The sequence below is a fragment of the Heloderma suspectum genome, chromosome 5, assembly GCF_057233095.1.
Source record: "Heloderma suspectum isolate Gila_16-S chromosome 5, 16-S_ref, whole genome shotgun sequence".
Classification (NCBI taxonomy): domain Eukaryota; kingdom Metazoa; phylum Chordata; class Lepidosauria; order Squamata; family Helodermatidae; genus Heloderma; species Heloderma suspectum.
In genome coordinates this window covers 235,517,748-235,538,346 of record NC_139462.1, presented here as the reverse complement: position 1 = coordinate 235,538,346, position 20,599 = coordinate 235,517,748, and the positions used below count along the sequence as shown (strand labels likewise).

The window sequence follows — 20,599 nt, the reverse complement described above, 5'->3', positions numbered from 1 at the left end:
TGGCCGGGCATTCTGGGAGAACATCTGGAGGGCAGCAGGCTGGGGAAGGCTGCTGTGGCTGTGCGTCGGCCGGGGCAGGCGTTCCAGGACACACACCCGCCCCCGCCTGCCACCGGGGAGGTGACGGAGGGCTCTCCCTCCGCAAGATCCTCCCACCCTGCTCTTTGGGCCGCTGTCCTCACGGTGGCGCTGGCAGCCACCATGCCCCCTGCACACGGAGGGCAAGCGGGACGCAGCCCATCCTGTCCCAAGGGGGAAGGTCCCCTCCCACCTGGACACCAGGTGGATCTGAGCACACAGCCCTGGCTGAGGAGGGGCAGGACGGCAGAGGCGCTGCCTGAGCACCCTGGCGTCTGGCTTCAGCCACAGCAGCATCAAGCCATCCTCTCTGCTTCAGAGGTGTCAAGGCAGAAATGAATCTGGACTCTGTGCCAGTGAGAGTCAACGCCCGGCTTTCTTTGGCCATGCCAAGGGTGGACTCTCCCTCTGCAGGCCTCCTGAACTGCCAGCTGCTCAGCCAGCGGCCACCAAGGCCAGCCCTTCCCCCGCCCACACCTGCTAGGGGACGGCCCCCTCCTCGCCGCTGTGGTCCTGGGGAGGCTCATCCTGGCTGCTGGAAACAGACATCACGCTCCACAAGGGGGCCAGCCGCTTGGCTCGCGTGGGCAGGGCAGGACCATGGGAAGCCTCCTCCTGCGGTGCCAGACGCTGCCTTGGCCCGTCCAGCCCAATGGCGTTGACTCTGACTGGCAGCAAGGGCTCCCCAGGGACTCAGACGGGGGCCTTTCCCGGCGCTGGCTGGAAGCGGTGCTGGGGACGGCAGCTGGGGCCTTCAGCATGCACAGTATGCGCTCGACCGCTGTGGAAGCGCATCTTCTACTGGCCGCAGCTCTGCTCACTGGCTAGGGCAAAGAGTGGGTCCGTGGGACAGCAGCGAAAGAGGGGCATTCTGTGCTCAGGCCGCCCACTGCTGGGCTACCTGGGCACTCTCTGGCCCGGCAGCACATTCTCCAGCAGCAGGAGCTGCTGAGCTGGAGCCAGAGCAGAGCCCCCTGGCCGAGGCCCCGAGAGGGCGCACAGCCTGGCCCAAGAGGAAGCTTTCTCTTGGGGTCGCAGGGTGTGGCACAGAGGTGGCATGGCCCCAGCTCTGCCTGTGCGCCAGGAGAGCAGCTGGCCCAACTTGGCAGAGCCCCCTTCCCCAGCCCAGGCTGCATTTCTGCAAATGGGGGGGGGGGCAACGGCAAAGAGCGTGAGTGCAGCTGCAAGCAGCCGAGGATCTGGGCACGCTGGCCGACGAGCCCTTCCCCGCCCCTTTGGCTTTGCTGAAGCCGCAAGTGACTGAGCTGGCGGGGGGCCCTTTCCCCTCGCAGGCTCCTGCGTGCATGCCAGGGGGCAGCTCTGCACGTCCCATGCACAGTCCTGCACAAGGGGCCTGGGGAGGGGCACAGGTTTGCTGACGCCATGGCAGGAGGAGTTCCTTGGGAGCCCTGACAACCAGGCCGTGGGCTCGCCACGCCCCGGCTGCTTGGGAAGCAGGGCTCCGTCTGCCCCAGCACAGATGTGCAGGATGTGCCTGTGAGAAACTAACGCTCCCTTCAGGGCTACAAGCCCCAAGCCTCCACTTGCTTCCACTGGCTGCAGCAAGACCGAGGGAGACTTTGATCTCCAGCTCAGCTGTGGCCCTGGGCTTGGCTGTCCAGCAGATGTAACTGGCTTCCTTTGCTAGTCGGTCAGAGGACGCTTGGCGGAGGACTGAGCAATTTACAGCATCGCCACCATCAGCTCTGGGATTCCCCCACAAAATGAGGCTTTCTGTGGCGCTTGATGGGCAGCCCCACTGCCTAAGGACTGACTGGCACCATCCATCAAAGCCCCCCCGCCTCATGCGGCTACAGAGGAAGGTCAGGGTGTGCCTCTTTTGACGCAACTGTTATGCGGGGGGGGGGCTTGTCGAGGGAGGGGCCGCAACTCCTGCCTCTTTGCTTCTCTCCCATGGGAAGGGGAGGGGCCTTGGCTTGCCCTTGCCCTGGGAACAGTTGGGGAGGGTCTGGTGGCTCAGCTCACGGCCTGGCACAAGAGGCCGTTCCCTCTGCCCAGGCATGGCTGCTTCATGGGCCGCTCACTCCTCATGGCTGTCCAGGCAAGTGTGGCTGGCCCAGTCCCAGGCCTCCCTGCAGCCTCCGTCAGCACAGAGAATGGGGCCCTGCTCCTATGGCCACAGCCGGGCCAGCAAGGCGCATGGAGCAGGCCGTTGGCAGGGCCGGGCAGGGCACTGTCCATCCATTGCCCTGCAGGAAGGGACTTGGGAGCACTGCTTGCTGCCCTCCTGGCTTCAGTCCAAAAGGACCCGTGTGTGCCATGCACAGGCGCCGTTCTCCAGCAGCTGACGACAGGTGCGAACGACGAGAGCAGAACGCCCCGCCTCCTGGCCTGGAGTGGCTGAAGCAGGAGCAGGAGGAGGGGGGCAGGAAGCATGTGGGCAGCACACACTCGGAAGCTGGTGAGGCCGGTGCTGCAGTGGAAGCCCCTGGGCTGGCCGTGAAGTCGGCCCATGTGCTACGCAACAGGGAGCTATGAAACACTGAGACGGTCGCCGGTGGGGCTGGGGGCGAAGGGCCAGCAGGATCTCGCGCCGGCCATTTAAGTGTTGCGCACGCCCAGAGACTGCTCCAGTTCTTGCCGCCGCTGCTGGATCTGAAAGAGCAAAAGGGGACGTGCTGCACGGCTGCCGCCACTGCTCTGTGTGTGCCGCTGGGGGCGGGGGCTCGCCAGCCGCCCGCCCTCCCGCCCAGCCAGCCCCGTGCCTCACCTTGCAGTAGAAGTAGCGGCTCACCGCCTCCTGGGACCACGGCTCATGGTAGAACGCGGCCCTGCGCTCCTCCTCGGGATTGCCGGCCACATCTGTCATCACCTGCCAGGCAGAGGGGCAGCGTGTCAGGACAGTCCCACCGCGGACCCACGCAGACATGCCGCTCTCGTGGAGGAAAGGCCAAAAGCAGCGAGCGGGATTTCTTGGACAATGCGTTGATGTCAAGAAGAAACTAAACAACCTTGCATGCTGAACGGTATCACAAAAACAGCCCCATTCTGAACACAGTGATATGTTATTCCCCCAAAATTAGATTACTTCATTATTGCACCAGGTATTGATCACAGCATCATAGAATCCTAGCATAGTAGGGTTGGGAGGGGCCTACGAGACCACTGAGTCCAACCCCCTGCTAAGTGTAGGGATCCAAGTCACAGCATCAGTATTTCTTAACCTTCCAGTTCAATATGAACTTTAATTATTTGGTAACCAGTTCAGCCATGTTGAACTTTTTTTTTTTAACTGCCCCACTGATTAGCACGGAATATAGTTTGTTGTTTATTCGGTCAGTCGCTTCCGACTCTTCGTGACTTCATGGACCAGCCCACGCCAGAGCTTCCTGTCGGCCGTCACCACCCCCAGCTCCCCCAAGGTCGAGTCCGTCACCTCCAGAATATCATCCATCCATCTTGCCCTTGGCCGGCCCCTCTTCCTTTTGCCTTCCACTTTCCCTAGCATCAGAATCTACTACAGGGTATCCTGTCTTCTCATTATGTGGCCAAAGTACTTCAGGTTGCCTTTAATATCATTCCCTCAAGTGAGCAGTCTGGCTGTATTTCCTGGAGTATGGACTGGTTTGATCTCCTTGCAGTCCAAGGCACTCTCAGAATTTTCCTCCAACACCACAGTTCAAACGCATCTATCTTCCTTCGCTCAGTCTTCCTTATGGTCCAGCTCTCGCAGCCATAGGTTACTACGGGGAATACCATTGCTTGAACTATGCGGACCTTTGTTGTCAGTGTGATGTCTCTGCTTTTCACTATTTTATCAAGATTTGTCATTGCTCTCCTCCCAAGAAGTAAACGTCTGCTGATTTCCTGGCTGCAGTCAGCATCTGCAGTAATCTTTGCGCCTAGAAAGACAAAGTCTGTCACTGCCTCCACATTTTCTCCCTCTATTTGCCAGTTATCAATCAAGCTGGTTGCCATAATCTTGGTCTTTTTGAGGTTTAACTGTAACCCAGCTTTTGCACTTTCTTCTTTCACCTTCGTCATGAGGTTCCTCAGCTCCTCCTCGCTTTCAGCCATCAAAGTGGTATCATCTGCATATTGGAGATTGTTAATGTTTCTTCCAGTGATTTTAACTCCAGCCTTGGCTTCCTCAAGCCCAGCACGTCGCATGATGTGTTCTGTGTACAGGTTGAATAGGTAGGGTGAGAGTATACAACCCTGCCGTACTTCTTTCCCAATCTTAAACCAGTCCATTTATCTGTGGTCTGTTCTTACCATTGCTACTTGGTCGTTATACAGATTCCTCAGGAGGCAGACAAGATGACTTGGTATCCCCATACCACCAAGAACCTGCCACAATTTGTGATGATCCACACAGTCAAAGGCTTTAGAATAGTCAATAAAACAGAAATAGATGTTTTTCTGAAACTCCCTGGCTTTCTCCATTACCCAGCGGATATTGGCAATTTGTTCTATAGTTCCTCTGCCTTTTCTAAACCCAGCTTGTACATCTGGCAATTCTCGTTCCATGAATTGCTGGAGTCTACATTGCAAGATCTTGAGCATTACCTTACTGGCATGTGAAATAAGTGCCACTGTTCGATAGTTTGAACATTCTTTGGTGCTTCCCTTTTTTGGTATGGGGATATAAGTTGATCTTTTCCAATCTGTTGGCCATTCTTGTGTTTTCCAAATTTGCTGGCATATGGCATGCATCACCTTGACAGCGTCATCTTGCAAGATTTTAAACAGTTCAGCTGGGATACTGTCATCTCCTGCTGCCTTGTTATTAGCAATGCTTCTTAAGGCCCATTCAACCTCACTCTTCAGGATGACTGGCTCTAGCTCACTGACCACACCATCAAATCTATCCCCGATATTATTATCCTTCCTATACAGATCTTCCGTATATTCTTGCCACCTTTTGATCTCTTCTGCTTCTATTAGGTCCTTGCCATCTTTGTTTTTGATCATACCCATTTTTGCCTGGAATTTACCTCCGATGTTTCTAATTTTCTGGAAGAGGTCTCTTGTCCTTCCTATTCTATTATCTTCTTCCGCTTCCGCGCATTGCTTGTTTAAAAATAATTCCTTATCTCTTCTGGCTAACCTCTGGAATTTTGCATTTAATTGGGCATCTCTCCCCCTATCACTGTTGCCTTTTGCTTTCCTTCTTTCTTGGACTGCTTCCAGTGTCTCAGCAGACAGCCATCTTGCCTTCTTGGTTTTCTTTCTCTTTGGGACGTTTTTTGTTGCTGCGTCCTGAACAATGTTGCGAACTTCTGTCCATAGTTCTTCCGGGACCCTATCTACTAAATCTAGTCCCTTAAATCTATTCTTCACCTCCACTGCATATTAATTAGGAACATTAGTGAGCTCATATCTAACTGATCTGTAGGTCATAGAATCATAGAATCATCGAATAGTAGGGTTGGAAGAGGCCTACAAGGCCATCGAGTCCAACCCCCTGCTCGATGGCCTTGTAGGCCCCTTCCAACCCTACTATTCTATGATTCTATGACCTACAGATCAGTTAGATATGAGCTCACTAATGTTCCTAATGAATATGCAGTGGTCTTCCATAGGGAAGAGAATAGGTCTTCCCTATTCTCTTTAGTCTGATTCTAAATTGTGCAATAAGAAGTTCATGATCTGAACTACAATCAGCTCCAGGTCTTGCTTTTACCAACTGCATAGATGTCCGCCACCTTTGGCTACAAAGGATGTAGTCAATCTGATTTCGGTGTCGACCATCTGGTGAAGTCCATGTATAAAGTCGTCTCTTAGGTTGTTGGAAGAGACCGTTTGTTATGCACACTGAGTTGTCTTGGGAAAATTCTATCAGCCTATGTCCTGCTTCATTTTGTTCTCCCAGACCATGCTTGCCTGTAATTCCAGGTGTTGTTTGACTACCCACCTTAGCATTCTAGTCTCCTGTAATGAAAATAACATCTTTGTTTGGCGTAGTATCCAGTAGGTGCTGCAGATCCTCATAGAACTGATCTACTTCTGCTTCTTCAGCATCTGTGGTTGGGGCGTATATTTGGATCACTGTGATGTTAAATGGCTTACCCTGAATTCGAATTGAGATCATTCTGTCATTTTTTGGATTGTATCCAAGCACTGCTTTAGCCACTTTATTATTAATTATGAAGGCTACTCCATTTCTTCTGTGGTCCTCTTGTCCACAGGAGTAGATCTGGTGGTCATTTGGTGTGAAGTGGCCCATTCCAGTCCATTTCAGTTCACTGACAGCCAAAATGTCTATATTTAATCTTGACATCTCCCCAATAACCACATCCAATTTGCCCTGGCTCATAGATCTTACATTCCAGGTTCCTATGGTGTGTTGATCTTTAGAACATTGGATTCGTCATTCACCACCAGCACCATCAGCTGCTAGCCGTCCTTTCGGCTTTGAATATAGTTTAGAATCATAGAATAGCAGGGCTGGAAGGGGCCTACAAGGCCATCGAGTCCAACCCCCTGCTCAGTGCAGGAATCCAAGTCAGAGCATCCCTGACAGATGGCTGTCCAGCCTCGTCTTGAAGGCCTCCAGTGTGGGAGAGCCCACCACCTCCCTAGGGAATTGGTTCCATTGTCGTATTGCTCTAACAGTCAGGAAGTCCATAGGGAAACAAAGCCCTATGAAGAGAGACTGAAAGAACTGGGCGTGTTTAGCCTTGAGAAGAGAAGACTGAGGGGAGATATGATAGCTCTCTTCAAGTACTTGAAAGGTTGTCACAGAGAGGAAGGCCAGGATCTCTTCTCGATCATCCCACAGTGCAGGACACGGAAGAATGGGCTCAAGTGACAGGAAGCCAGATTCCGGGTGAACATCAGGAAAAACTTCCTGACTGTTAGAACAATACGACAATGGAGCCGATTCCCTAGGGAGGTGGTGGACTCTCCCACACTGGAGGCGTTAAGACGGGGCTGGACAGCCATCTGTCAGGGATGCTCTGACTTGGATTCCTGCACTGAGCAGGGGGGTTGGATTCGATCGCCTTGTAGGCCCCTTCCAACCCTACTATTCTATGATTCTATAAGTTTTTCCTGATGTTCAGGTGGAATCTGGCTTCCTGTCACTTGAGCCCATTCTTCCGTGTCCTGCACTCTGGGATGAGCGAGAAGAGATCCTGGCCTTCCTCTCTGTGACAACCTTTCAAATATTTGAAGAGTGCCACCATATCTCCCTTCAGTCTTCTCAAGGCTAAACATGACCAGTTCTTTCAGTCTCTCTTCATAGGGCTTTGTTTCCAGTCCCCTGATCATCTTTGTTGCCCTCCTCTGAACCCTCTCCAGTTTGTCTGCATCCTTCTTCAAGTGTGGTGCCCAGAACTGGACAAAGTACTCCAGATGAGGCCTAACCAGGGCTGAGTAGAGGGGAACTAGTACTTCCCGGGATTTGGAAGCGATGCTTCTATGAATGCAGCCCAAAATAGCATTTGCCTTTTTTGCAGCCACATCACATGGTTGGCTCATATTCAGCTTGTGATGGACAACAATTCCAAGATCCTTCTTGCTTGTAGTGTTGTTGAGCCACGTATCCCCCATCTTGTAACTGTGCATTTGGTTTCTTTTTCCTAGGTTTGGTTCTTTTTCCAGAATTTGGCATTTCTCCCTATTAAATGTCATTCTGATGTTTTCTGCCCAGCGCACCAGCCTATCAAGATCACTTTGAATGTTGTTTCTGTCTTCAAAAGTATTAGCTATCCTTCCATGTTTTTATGTTTAATATGTTTTTAGGTGTTTAAATTATTTATTGTTTTATTCTGTTTAAATTGATTTTATCTGTATGCTGCCCTGAGATCTTAATGATATAGGGCAGGATAGAAATGTTTTAAATAAATAAATAAACAAACAAACTCTGCAATGTACTTTCTATAAAATGAATACAGTGATACATATTTAATATAAGGAAGAGTATTCATTTAAAACATATTGTTTTCATGCACAGATATCACATCTTCTAAAATGTGCCCTGCCATTTCTCCGCTGAGGGCGCATGATTACCTTCAGCCCTCAAATACCCTTTTTGCATGCTTCCTTCAGAGCTGACTGTGAAGGCAATTGGAAGGAGGGGGAATTAAGCCCGTTGAGCTGTGTCCAAAAGCCAACAATGGGGGCGGGGGGAGGAATGGAGAAACGCCAGGAGTCTCACCGAAGGGGCAGAGGAAAGAAGCAGCTGAAGCGAGCACACGGAGAAGCCAGCCTGAAGAGGAGAAGGCAGACTGCAGGGCTGTTGTTCTCCAGAAGGCCAAAATGCAAGCAGCGGGGAGTGGAGAAGGGCCAGGGCTCTGGCTGCGCTCCTCCTCCTCAAATACACAGCAAGCACTGGGGCAGGGACGGACTCCCCCCCGCCCGCCCCCGCCCCACTTCTGGCTTCCTTCTGTCAAAGCGTCTTTGGTCCCCAGAACACCAGGACATCAGAATCGCAATGGGGGGTGGCTCGGCCCAATTTCAAGAAGGCCTGCCCCCTCAGAAGGCCCCAGGCTGATCTCTGTGGTTGTAGGAATGGTGGGAGCAGGGAGTTTGCTGATCTGTCCTGATGCGCCGGGGGTGTGTGTGAAGTGCTCTTGTGCAAGCACTGCTGTGATGAAATGCACTAGAGAACTCCAATCCTCGCTCGCCATTTTGTGACACTTTGGTTGGTCCCAATATGGGTTTTGCCAGGCTGGATAATTCCCTCCGGACCAACATGGCTACGCATCCTGCTTGTGCATCTGCTTTCTGACCTGTCCTTCACCGTGTGATGATTTTGAAATAGCTTTCAATTACTTTAACCTGCAAACCCGGGGCGGGGATCGATGGGAGGCCTGGCATGGCGTGGCCGCACCGCTGCAAGTCATGCAGTCCCCAGCCAAAGTCCCCGGTGCTGCTCCTCTGCCTCATGCTTTGGCCGAGGACTCCGCTCTGTGGCACGCAGGCCTTCCCAGCTGGGGCAGCCCACACACAGCAAAGCCGGGTCCCTGACCGAGGCGCCGGGTGGAGAAGTGCTCCTCCAGCCAGCACCTTGCTCAGGGCCCTTGCGCCATCAGGGAGAGGCAAGGCGGGCAAAACTAGCCTGAGCGCCAAGCCTGTTGGGGCCTCTGATCGCTCCTTGGGGAGTAGAGCAGGGACTCCCCTCCCCAGTAGCCTTCTGGGGCTGGAGCTTGCGGGAGGGGAGGGGCCTCGCCCAGGCTGCGCAGGCCGGGTGGCCACACTGGTGTGTGGGCCGGAGGTTCCCCATCCCTGCTGTGGACATTGCCCAACATTTTCTACCACATGTCTTTTCACCCTCTCAGTGGGGCCATATTTCACAAAGCCTGCCTGCTAAGTGGCTGTGTGGTGCGTGTGTGCCCAGGGAGAGCTCCTGCCTGTGCAGCCAGAAGGAACCTCAAGGATACACCAGCCCAAGACCAGAGACACCCCCCCCGCTGCTCGGCACCACCTTCTGCTGGCATCCCTGGCCACGCAGCAACAGAGTGCTCATCAATGGGATCTTCTCAAACTGCGGAGAGGTAAAGAGCAGGGTACCACAGGGCTCAGTCCTGGGCCCAGTGCTCTTCAACATTTTTATTAATGACCTGGAGGAGGAGGTGCAGGGAATGCGGATCAAAATTGCACATGACACAAAATTGGGCGGGATAGCTAATAACCTGGAAGACTGAAACAAAATTCAAAGTGATCTGGATAGACTGGAGTGCTGGGCAGAAAACAACAGAATGCAATTTCATAGGGATAAATGCCAAGTTCTGTACCTAGGAAAAAGAAACCAAATGCACAGTTACAAGATGGGGGATATGTGGCTCAACAACACTACAAGCGAGTAGGATCTTGGAATTGTTGTCAATCACAAGCTGCAAAAAAGGCCAATGCTCTTTTGGGCTGCATTCATAGAAGCATAGCTTCCAAATCCCGGGAAGTACTAATTTTTGTGAACCGCCCAGACAGCTTCGGCTATTGGGCAGTATAGAAAGAAAGAAAGAAAGAAAGAAAGAAAGAAAGAAAGAAAGAAAGAAAGAAAGAGAAATCTAGTTCCTCTCTACTCAGCACTGGTTAGGCCTCATCTGGAGTACTGTGTCCAGTTCTGGGCATCACACTTTAAGAAGGATGCAGACAAGCTGCAGAGGGTTCAGAGGAGGGCAACAAAGATGATCAGGGGACTGGAAACAAAGCCCTATGAAGAGAGGCTGAAAACACTGGGCATGTTTAGCTTGAGAAGAGAAGACTGAGGGGAGATATGATAGCGCTCTTCAAGTACTTGAAAGGTTGTCACAGAGAGGAAGGCCAGGATCTCTTCTCGCTCATCCCAGAGTGCAGGACACGGAATCATGGGCTCAAGTTACAGGAAGCCAGATTCCGGCTGAACATCAGGAAAAACTTCCTGACTGTTAGAGCAATACGACCATGGAACCGATTCCCTCGGGAGGTGGTGGGCTCTCCCACACTGGAGGCATTCAAGACAAGGCTGGACAGCCATCTGCCAGGGATGCTCTGACTCTGATTCCTGCATTGAGCAGGGGGTTGGACTCGAAAGCCTTGTAGGCCCCTTCCAACCCTACTATTCTATGATTCTCTGAGATATGTGCGACCCTCCTGGCCTAACTGCAGCCCTACCTTGAGATCCCGGCTCTGGGACCGGAGAAGGTCTTGGATGTAGCCTTTGGGGTCTTTGGAGAAGCTCAGCATGAAATCTCGCTGTATCTTTAGCTGGTTGATGGATTCGATTGTCTCATGAATCTGGACATGGAAGCAAAACAAAGGTGCCTCCCTTAGAAGGAGGAACAATTTGTGCCAAGTCCTCCCACCCATCCCTTCATGCCCTTTGTCCCCCCCGCCCCTCCCTGCAGCACCCTAATGGCAACAGGCAGCTTGGGAGAGTGGGGGCTTCGGAGCTGTGAGCCCTGGAGGAGGTCATGCCAAGGCGGCAGCGGCGGCCCAGCTCTGCAGGGGGGAGCGGGTGGCACAGGAGCAGACAGACTGCCCTGGGAGCTGCGGGCCAAGGGGACTCCACCGCCTCCCCCTCCCATGGTCAGCTCCAGCCAGAGCCCTGTTACCCCCCCTGCTGTTTCCCCTCCCCCACCTGTTAGAGGGGTGCTGGGCTGGCCACTGTGTGGGGACAGGCGGCTGGCCGGGAAGGCCCCCTCGGCTTGGCCGGAGAGTGTCTGGACTGTTCTCCAATGCTCTTAGCGCGCAGCCCGGACAGGCCACCCTCCCTCGAGAACTCACCTGCTCCTCTGAAGGCCATCTGAGCTGGTGGCTGCCCCCGCCTGGCAGGAGTGAATGGTGCCGCTGACTGCGAGGAGGGAAGAGACGGACCCGCGCATGCACCTACACAGCGGCTCACTATCGCGCGCATGAGTCTCTCCGTCCCAGCTCACTTCCCGACAGAACGGGAACGTCCATCAAGGCCACATCAAGGGGCGTGTGTGTGTGTGTGTGTGTGTGTGTAAAACCAAGATTGCCACAAGCGGCTACACAAAGCAGCAGCAGCCGGTCAGGCAAGGCCCGAGGGAGCCCTTCTCCAGGCTCCTCACACCAGGCAGCAGCCCCTGGCCAGCCTCCTCCCGCTGCCCTAGGCAGACACCATAGTGTGAAGAACCTGGAAAGAGCTGTGCTGGATCAGCCCAAAGGGCATTCTAGTCCAGCACTGTGCCCCACAAAGTGGCTGGCCAGCTGCCCCAATGGGAAGCCCACAAGCAGAGGGGAGCACAGCCCCCCTGCCGAATTCCCAGCCCCTGGGCCCAAGAGGCGCGCTGAGCGTGGGGCAGCACAGAGCCATCAGGGCAGCCACTGAGGCCCTTTTAAAGCTGCCCATGTTGGTGGCCCTCGCTGCATATTGTGGTCATGCATCCCACACCGCTGAACTAGGTGCTGCGTGGAGAAGGGCGCCCTGTTCATCTGTGCTGGATCTCCCCCCGCCCCCCATGCTGCAGCACCTTGTTATCCAGAGCGGTGATCTCCTGCTGGTTTGCCGTTGAGAGGAGGAAACCACTCATCTGGCCCTTCAGGGGATCCTCCACCTCGACGTCAATGTCATAGCAGGCAGTCTTCTTCTGGTCGTTGGGGTCCACGCTGGGGGTGGGACAGCAGCCCTTGAAGTCACAAGCCACAGCCAGGCTCGGGGGGGCAGGGGCAGGCACCTTTCTAGTGGCCCAACCACGGGGCCATTGAGCAGGGAAGGGCCTGTGGCGCTGCCAGACAGCAGCAGCTTGCCTCCCAGCCCTCGGACGGGGTCCCTCCCAGCCCTGCCCAGAGGTGCTGCTGGGGCTTGAACCAGGGACCTTCTGCACACACAGCAGGGGCTCCGCCACTGGGCTGCTGTGGCCCTGCCCCAGCGGGCTGCACTCCTTGGCTCAGCGACACAACAGGCCCCTTCCCAATGAGCCCGAGGGGCCGCTGGCCAACCTGCACGCCTCCCAAGGAGATGGTGGCCCCCGGTTGCTTCCGCAGCCCTCCCTTCGGGCTCTGCCTCCTCGGGCCTGCCCCACCGCCCCGGTCCAGGCGGCATGGACACAGGCCTCCCTGGGGCAGGCCATCCACATGCTCCCTCTCCTCCACCCCTGCCCTGCAGGGTCAGAAAGCATCCTGCAAGTGGGGCTCACCAGGAGGTGCAAGAACGGGACATGCCTGGTGCTCAGTCCTGCCTGGGGGCCCTGAAGGGATGAACAGGGGGGAGGGTGCTTTCCATCACCCCCAAAACAGAAGGAGAGCCTGGCCAGAATTACATGGCTCGTGCAGGCCACGCACTGTGGGCCAGGGAGCCACACCAGCTAGTCCAGGCACTGCTGCAGGGCACGTGTGGCCAGGAGGCCCCATGCTTGCCCCCCCAAGGGCCTCAGGAGGCCAAGACGCAGGAGGGGCTTGCTGGGGCTGTTCCTGCAAGCAGGGTGGAAAGCGGGCTGCCAGACCTGATGATATGGTTGATGACAATGGGGTCCGGTGGCAGCAGCAGGTTTGTGAGCCTCTGTGGGATTTCGGAAAACTTTAGCCGTGGGCAGTCAAAGATCTGAAAGAGCAAAGCAGAGGGACCTCGTGGTATCGGGGAGGCCGAGGTGCCCAGGCCTCCTCCTGGGACTATGGCAGGTCGTGTCCCCCCCTCCGCCTGCCCCGGGGAATGCAGCCACGCACCCCCCCTCCCCATATCTCACAGGCAAGGAAATCGAGAGGGAGGGTCTCTTCCTGGGCAACAGGGCAAGGGACTGGGGAGCGGCCCACAGGGCCCTGGGAAGGCAGGATGTAGGTCAAGGGGAAGGAGGGGCCCTGGCAGGCATCAGGAAGGAAGGGAGGGAGGGAGATGTCTTTGGCCACAGCAGGAAGAACTTCATCAGGAGGGCTTTGAACTGAATCCTACAGGGGAGGGAGACGTAAAGTTGGGGGGAACAATGGATGAAGGCTCATGCACCACAACGGAGAGAACAGCTCTGATAGCGCCCAATAATAGTCTTCAGACACATGTAGGAAGAAAGCCAGACTATGAAGCACTTGGTCTTCGATGTCTGTATACTAATGCCCAGAGTATGGGAAACAAACAGAACGAACTTCAACTCTTCATACAGGAGGGAAATTATGACTTCCAAATCCCGGGAAGTACTAGTTCCCCTCTACTCAGCACTGGTTAGGCCTCATCTGGAGTACTGTGTCCAGTTCTGGGCACCACACTTTAAGAAGGATGCAGACAAACTGGAGAGGGTTCAGAGGAGGGCAACAAAGATGATCAGGGGACTGGAAACAAAGCCCTATGAAAAGAGACTGAATGAGCTGGGCATGTTTAGCCTTGAGAAGAGAAGACTGAGTGGAGATATGACAGCACTCTTCAAGTACTTGAAAGGTTGTCACAGAGAAGAAGGCTAGGATCTCTTCTTGATCATCCCAGAGTGCAGGACACGGAATAATGGGCTCAAGTGACAGGAAGCCAGATTCTGCCTGAACATCAGGAAAAACTTCCTGACTGTAAGAGCAATACGACAGTGGAACCAATTACCTGGGGAGGCGGTGGGCTCTCCCACACTGGAGGCCTTCAAGACGAGGCTGGACAGCCATTTGTCAGGGATGCTCTGACTTGGATTCCTGCATTGAGCAGGGGGTTGGACTCGATGGCCTTGTAGGCCCCTTCCAACCCTACTATGATTCTATGATTCTATGACTTCATAGGTGTAACTGAGACTTGGTGGGATGACTCTCATGACTGGAATACAGCAACTGAAGGATATAACTTGTTCAAAAAGAACAGGAGGAACAGAACGGGAGGTGGGGTTGCACTGTATGTGAAAAATACATATCTCTGCACAGAAATACAGGAGGAGGAGCTTGGTGGCCCCATCAACATCATCTGGGTTAAAATAAATGGAGCACAGAATAAAAGGAATATGGCTGTCGGAGTCTGGCTGTCTACTACCGGCCACCCAATCAAGGAGAAGACGAGGATGAAACTGCTGAAAAGCAAATTGCCTTGTGTTGCTGATAAATTCCTCTTACAGATAGGGATGTACGAAAGTTCCGCCATGGATCTCGGGGAGGCCGAATGCCAGCACATTCGGCCCCCCGAAATCAGTGGCGGAACGGCCCGCCCCCACCGCTGGGATGACACTTACCTTGGGCGGATCTTCCGCCACCGCTGCCATTTCCAGGTTAAAAAAAACAAAAAACAAAAAAACGTGATCGGCTACGTAAAGATTTACATAGCCTATCACGGCTAGATTTTAAAAAAACACCATGATAGGCTACGTACATGTTTACATAGCCTATCACGGCTGATGAAAAAACAAAAAAACGCACTTACGCAAATGGCTGCATTCCTTATTTTGGCACGTCTTAGTCTACGTAAACATTTACATAGACTAAGACGGAGAAAATAATGGGAACACAAATAGCGCAGATGCTACGCTATTTGCGTTCCCCTTATTTTCGCCGTCTTAGTCTATGTAAATGTTTACGTAGACTAAGACGTGCCAAAATAAAGAACGCAAATGGTGGCAGCCATGGCCGCCACCATTTGCGTACGCGCGTTTTTTTGTTTTTGTTTTAAATCATCCGTGATAGGCTATGTAAACATTTACATAGCCTATCACGGCTGACTGCAGGGACGCAAACGGCAGCAGCAATGGCCGCCGCCATTTGCGTCCCTGCTAGCCAACGGCCGGATGTCTGGCTGCTGGCGGAGCCAGCCGGCGGCTCCACAGAATCCCTGCGGAGCGGAGCCGGCTGGCCAGGATTCTGGGGGGGAGGAACGGAGCGCCTCCCCCCCCGGGCAGGATTCCGGGGGGAGGGACGGAACGCCTCCCCCCCACCATCAACATAATCCGCGGAAAGGTAAGTCACTTTCATACATCCCTACTTATAAAAAGCGGAGGAAGAAATTAGAGGATCGGATATCCCTGACTTGATCCTAACCAACAGAGATGACTTAGTGGATAGTGGACCGTGGGAATGCTGTAGACATAATATACCCCAACTTCAGCAAAGCTTTTGACAAAGTGCCCAATGATCTCCTGATGAGCAAACTAGCTCAAAGTCAGCTAGATGAAACAATGATCTGGTGGATCCACAGTTGGCTACAGAATCGGACTCAAACACTGTTTATCAATGGGACCTCCTCAAACTGGGGAGAGGTAATGAGTGGGGTACCGCAGGGCTCAGTCCTGGGCCCAGTGCTCTTCCACATTTGTATTAATGACTTGGAGGAGGAGGTGCAGGGAATGCTGATCAAATTTGCAGATGACACAAAATTGGGTGGGATAGCTAATACTTTGGAAGACAGAAACACAATTCAAAGTGATCTGGATAGCCTGGAGCGACATTAATGACAAGGCCATCGAGTCCAACCCCCTGCTCAATGCAGGAATCTAGGTCAGAGCATCCCTGACAGATGGCTGTCCAGCCTCGTCTTGAATGCCTCCAGTGGAACCCATGACCCATGACAATGGAACCCATGGCATAGGGAGGTGGTGGGCTCTCCCCCACTGGAGGCATTCAAGACGAGGCTGGACAGCCATCTGTCAGGGATGCTCTGACTTGGATTCCTGCATTATGCAGGGGGTTGGACTCGATGGCCTTGTAGCCCCTTCCAACCCTACTATTCATAGAATCATAGAATAGTAGGGTTGGAAGGGGCCTACAAGGCCATCGAGTCCAACCCCCTGCTCAATGCAGGAATCCAAGTCAGAGCATCCCTGACAAATGGCTGTCCAGCCTCGTCTTAAAGGCCTCCAGTGTGGGAGAGCCCACAACCTCCCCAGGTAATTGGTTCCATTGCCGTATTGCTCTGACACTCAGGAAGTTTTTCCTGATGTTCAGCCGGAATCTGGCTTCCTGTAACTTGAGCCCATTATTCCGTGTCCTGCACTCTGGGATGATCAAGAAGAGATCCTGGCCTTCTTCTCTGTGACAACCTTTCAAGTACTTGAAGAGTGCTATCATATCTCCCCTCAGTCTTCTCTTCTCAAGGCTAAACATGCCCAGTTCTTTCAGTCTCTCTTCATAGGGCTTTGTTTCCAGTCCCCTGATCATCTTTGTTGCCCTCCTTTGAACCCTCTCCAGCTTGTCTGCATCCTTCTTAAAGTGTGGTGCCCAGAACTGGACACAGTACTCCAGATGAGGCCTAACCAGTGCTGAGTAGAGGGGAACTAGTACTTCCCGGGATTTGGAAGCGATGCTTCTATTAATGCAGCCCAAAATAGCATTTGCCTTTTTTGCAGCCACATCACATTGTTGGCTCATATTCAGCTTGTGATCGACGACAATTCCAAGATCCTTCTCGCTCGTAGTGTGGTTGAGCCACGTATCTCCCATCTTGTAACTGTGCATTTGGTTTCTTTTTCCTAGGTGCAGAACTTGGCATTTGTCCCTATTAAATGCCATTCTGTTGTTTTCTGCCCAGCGCTCCAGTCTATCCAGATCACTTTGAATTTTGTTTCTGTCTTCCAAAGTATTAGCTATCCCTCCCAATTTTGTGTCATCTGCAAATTTGATCAGCATTCCCTGCACCTCCTCCTCCAAGTCATTAATAAAAATGTTGAAGAGCACTGGGCCCAGGACTGAGCCCTGCGGTACCCCACTCGTTACTTCTCCCCAGCTTGAGAAGGTCCCATTGATAAGCACTCTTTGAGTCCGATTCTGTAGCCAACTGTGGATCCACATGATCGTTGTTTCATCTAGCCCACTTCGAGCAAGTTTGCTCATCAGGATATCATGGGGCACTTTGTCGAAAGCTTTGCTGAAGTCGAGGTATATGATGTCTACAGCATTCCCACGGTCTACAAGGGAGGTGACTTGATCAAAAAATGAGATCAGATTTGTCTGGCAGGACTTGTTTTTGACAAATCCATGTTGGCTTCGAGTAATCACAGCATTGTTGTCAAGGTGCTTCCAGATGGATTGCTTTATGATCTGCTCCAGAATTTTCCCAGGGATTGATGTCAGACTGACTGGTCTGTAGTTCCCAGGTTCCTCCTTTTTACCCTTTTTGAAGATAGGGACAACGTTAGCCCTCCTCCAGTCATCTGGCACTTCCCCGGTCCTCCATGATTTCTCAAAGAGAATAGACAGCGGTTCTGAGAGTTCTTCTGCCAGTTCCTTTATTACTCTAGGATGCAGTTCATCTGGCCCTGGAGATTTGAACTCATTCAAAGTAATGAGGTGTTCCTTGACCATATGCCTGTCGATCTCAAGCTGCAATCCTGCCCCATGGAATTCTATGATTCTATGATAAAGTAGCAGTTACGGGAACTCTTGGGGAAAGTGACCATGTTATACTTGAGTTCTTGGCTCTAAAGGAAGCAAAAGCCAAGTGTAGCCAAACACGTACCCTGGATTTTAATAAACTCAGAACAATGATCAGGAAGGTCCCATGGCAAGCGACTCTAACGAGAAAAGGGGTCCGAGATGGGTGGGGGGTTTTAAAAAAGGAAATTCTCAAGGCACAATTACAAACAATTCCAACAAGAAGAAAAGGTGGAAGACAACAGAAGAAGCCAATGTGGCTTCACAAAACCTTAGACATGACCTGAAAACAAAGAACACATACAGGAAGTGGAAGGAAGGCCAGGCTACAAAGGAAGAGTACAGGTAGGTAGCACAGAATTGCAGGGATGGTGTCAGGAAGGCTAAAGCTGAGAATGAGCGGAGGTTAGAGAGGAATGCTAAAAGCAACAAAAAGGCTTTCTTCACATACGTGCCTAGTAAAAGAAAGAGGGAAGAAATGGTGGTTCAACTACTAAATAAGGATGGCAAAAAGATAACAGATGACAAAGAAAAGGCAGAGGTGCTCAATTCCTACTTTGGCTCAGTCTTCTCCCAAAAGAGGGTCTATGAGCCCCCTGGCAAAGGCGAAGTACAGGCTGAAGGGGCAGGATTGCAGCTTGAGATCGATAGGCATATGGTCAAGGAACACCTAATTACTTGGAATGAGTTCAAATCGCCAGGGCCAGATGAACTGCATCCTAGAGTAATAAAGGAACTGGCAGAAGAACTCTCAGAACCACTGTCTATTCTCTTTGAGAAATCATGGAGGACGGGGGAAGTGCCAGATGACCAGAGGAGGGCTAATGATGTCCCTATCTTCAAAAAGGGCAAAAAGGAGGAACCTGGGAACTACAGACCAGTCAGTCTGACACCAATCTCTTGGAAAACTTTCGAGCAGATTATAAAGCAATAAGTCTGTAAGAACCTGGAAAACAATGCCGTCATTACTTGAAGCCAACATGGATTTGTCAAGAACAAGTCCTGCCATACGAATCTGATCTCAGTTTTTGATCAGGTAACCTCCCTTGTGGACTGTGGGAATGCTATGGATGTCATATACCTCGATTTCAGCAAAGCTTTCGACAATGTGCCCTGTGATATCCTGATGAGCTAACTAGCTCAATGTGGGCTCAAACTAGCTCAAAGATGCATAGAAACTGGAGAGGGTTCAGAAGAAGGCAACCAAGATGAGCGCAGGACTGGAAACAAAGCCCTGTGAGGACAGACTGAAAGAACTGGGCATGTTTAGCCTTGAGAAGAGAAGACTGAGGGGAGATAGGATAGCGCTCTTCAAGTACTTGAAAGGTTGTCACAGAGAGGAAGGCCAGGATCTCTTCTCCATCATCCCAGAGTGCAGGACACGGAATAATGGGCTCAAGTGACAGGAAGCCAGATTCCGGCTGAACATCAGGAAAAACGTCCTGACTGTTAGAGCAATACGACAATGGAACCAATTCCCTTGGGAGGTGGTGGGCTCTCCAACACTGGAGGCGTTCAAGACGAGGCTGGACAGCCATCTGTCAGGGATGGTCTGACTCACGATTCCTGCATTGAGCAGGGGGTTGGACTCGGCCTTGTAGGCCCCTTCCAACCCTACTATTCTACGATTCTAAGATTTGCGGCTGAGCTGTATCAGTGCTTGAGGGGTTCCGTGGTGAGGAGGCCAAAGCCAAGAGCAGAACCTCTGCACTGGGGTGCCCCTCCCCCTCACTCTCTCTGGCGGGTCCCCTCCTCTGGGGGGAAATGGCATCACCCAAATTGCAGGGACCTAGCATGCTTCCTTCAGCCAGCATGCTGGAGGCCCAAATGACGCGCAGGGTGGGGGAGGAGCCCTGCAAGTGCAGGCGTGGGCCCGCTCCAAGAAGCAGCTTGCCCAAGCGAGGAACAGGGCTGGCTTGACCCCCCGGTCGCCGGGGACTGGACCTGGCATGCTGGGCCAAAGCGCTGGTACCGTCCACAGCGAACCGCCTCTCCTCCTGCCCATGGCAGCTGCAGGGGTCCGTTGGATTCTCTGCCTGCCCAGCCCCTCCTCCAGAGCACGTCCAAGGCAGCCAGTGACAAGGACGGGGCCCGATTCCGCGACAGGGCCTGGGAGCCTGGCAGAGCTCGTCTGGGTGGGGCCAGCCAGGCGTTTCTGCCCCACCGCTGCCCACGGGGAGGAAGGGCTCACCTGCTGGAAGTACTTGTCACAGTGGATGTACTCCTTATCGTGGGAGTCCTGCAGCTTGTTTGTCTTGATGTACTGCCAGAGCGCCTGGATAATGGCGGAGCGCGTCTGCGTGTGGATGCCCAGCAGCCGGGCCAAGCGGGGGTCGAGTTTGAACTGCGGCGGCTGCAGCAGAGGGAGAGAGCGCGCGGCTTCAGGGGCAGGGCCGGCCTGGCCTTGACTTCCCCTGGCTGAGGCGTCGGGTCAGCTGGTGTCGCTGGAAACTGCAGCCCTGGGGCTGCTGGGCCAGCTGCTGAAGGCTACAGCTGCACAGTGCTTGGCCCCCCCCACGCACGCCACGAGCTGAAGAGCGGTTCAAACAGCAGGGCCTTTCCCCGAGGGAGGGGCAGGACGCCCCCTGGCCTGCCAAGGAGGCCCACGGAGCTGGACGAGGGCGGCGCAGTGAGGCCACCGCAAAGGCAACGACAGGAAAGACGTCCAGGCTTCTGTGGGGGCTTCCCATGGCGGGGCCCAGCAGCTGCCCGTGGACTGCACATCCAGCCCCCAGACACAGCTCATCGCCAGCTGTTCAGGAGAGCCACCCCAGCTGCACTTGGGGCTGTAGCTCAGAATCCCAACCCCACGCTGCCAGGCCTCCCTTTCTCAGCCCCAGATGGACCTGCAGCC

At 53.4% G+C, this 20,599-nt stretch overlaps 1 protein-coding gene across 1 annotated transcript in view; it reads right to left on the bottom strand.

The window, feature by feature from the left end:
- Positions 1-2,384: 2,384 nt before the first annotated feature.
- The window catches only part of SMARCD3 (SWI/SNF related BAF chromatin remodeling complex subunit D3), a 60,563-nt gene continuing 42,348 nt past the window's right edge, over positions 2,385-20,599 (bottom strand). The window contains exons 8-13 of the mRNA XM_084859735.1: positions 19,937-20,098; positions 12,936-13,033; positions 11,964-12,099; positions 10,642-10,764; positions 2,810-2,911; positions 2,385-2,694 (exon numbers count right to left, since the gene is read on the bottom strand). Coding sequence (XP_084715861.1) covers positions 2,641-2,694; positions 2,810-2,911; positions 10,642-10,764; positions 11,964-12,099; positions 12,936-13,033; positions 19,937-20,098 — 675 coding nt within the window. The 3' untranslated portion in view covers positions 2,385-2,640. The remainder of the gene's footprint in view (positions 2,695-2,809; positions 2,912-10,641; positions 10,765-11,963; positions 12,100-12,935; positions 13,034-19,936; positions 20,099-20,599) is intronic.